The 946-nt window shown below is 66.6% G+C and overlaps 1 protein-coding gene across 1 annotated transcript in view; it reads left to right on the top strand.

Moving 5' to 3' along the window:
- The window catches only part of ARHGEF1 (Rho guanine nucleotide exchange factor 1), a 19,889-nt gene that overhangs the window by 16,120 nt on the left and 2,823 nt on the right, over positions 1-946 (top strand). The window contains exons 18-21 of the mRNA XM_015562201.1: positions 50-164; positions 272-372; positions 539-616; positions 835-941. Of these exons, the coding sequence (XP_015417687.1) occupies positions 50-164; positions 272-372; positions 539-616; positions 835-941 (401 nt within the window). The remainder of the gene's footprint in view (positions 1-49; positions 165-271; positions 373-538; positions 617-834; positions 942-946) is intronic.

Raw genomic sequence — 946 nt, 5'->3', positions numbered from 1 at the left:
CAGAGGCTAGGCCCAAGCGTGGGCCACCTCAGCGCTGCTGTCCCCTTAGGAGGCCGAGAGCCGCCCGCGGTGCCGCCGCCTGCAGCTGAAGGACATGATCCCCACGGAGATGCAGCGGCTGACCAAGTACCCGCTGCTCCTGCAAAGCATCGCGCAGAACACAGGTAGGCCCCTCACCTGCTGGGCCTGCTCTCCTGTCGCCCACCCTGGCCAGGGACCAGCGGCGTCCAGGCTTGGAGCTCACCAGGGCTGGTCCCTCCCTTGCCCACAGAGGAGCCTGCGGAACGGGAGAAGGTGGAGCTGGCGGCCGAGTGCTGCCGAGAGATTCTGCACCATGTCAACCAGGCCGTGCGGGACATGGAGGACCTGCTGGTGAGCCCGGCTCTGCCCTTCGCGGGGCCCCTTCTGCTGAGTCACCCTCAGCTCCTCCCTTTTAGGGTTCCTGGAGGTCAGGCCTCACTCTGGGCTTGTCTCCCTGGGGACACGGTGGGATGGCCCCAGCCCTTGGCTTGTACTTATGACACTGCTCCTGCTCCAGCGGCTCAAGGACTATCAGAGGCGCCTGGACTTGTCCCACCTGCGGCAGAGCAGCGACCCCATGCTGAGCGAGTTCAAGGTGACCCTGCCTGCCCTCGCCCCCTCTCCCTCGGCCCTGGCCCTGCTGCCTAGGCCTTCTCCAATGGTCCCAGGGACCCAGAGAGGCCCGTCCACGCTGACCCCTCCCCCTTCCCCCAGCACCATCCTGACCCCTGACTGATACCCAGCCCCATGGTCATCTCCACCCACCCTGCCCCGCCCTGTCCTGCACTGACCGTCACTCCTTTCTGCCTCCAGAACCTGGACATCACCAAGAAGAAGCTGGTGCATGAGGGCCCACTGACATGGCGGGTGACAAAGGACAAGGCTGTGGGTGAGCCCCCGGGCGGCGAGCCGGGCCTGGGGTCGG

The sequence above is a fragment of the Myotis davidii genome, unplaced genomic scaffold, assembly GCF_000327345.1.
Source record: "Myotis davidii unplaced genomic scaffold, ASM32734v1 scaffold1577, whole genome shotgun sequence".
NCBI classification, from domain to species: Eukaryota; Metazoa; Chordata; class Mammalia; order Chiroptera; family Vespertilionidae; genus Myotis; species Myotis davidii.
This window is presented reverse-complemented; position numbering and strand designations above follow the sequence as displayed.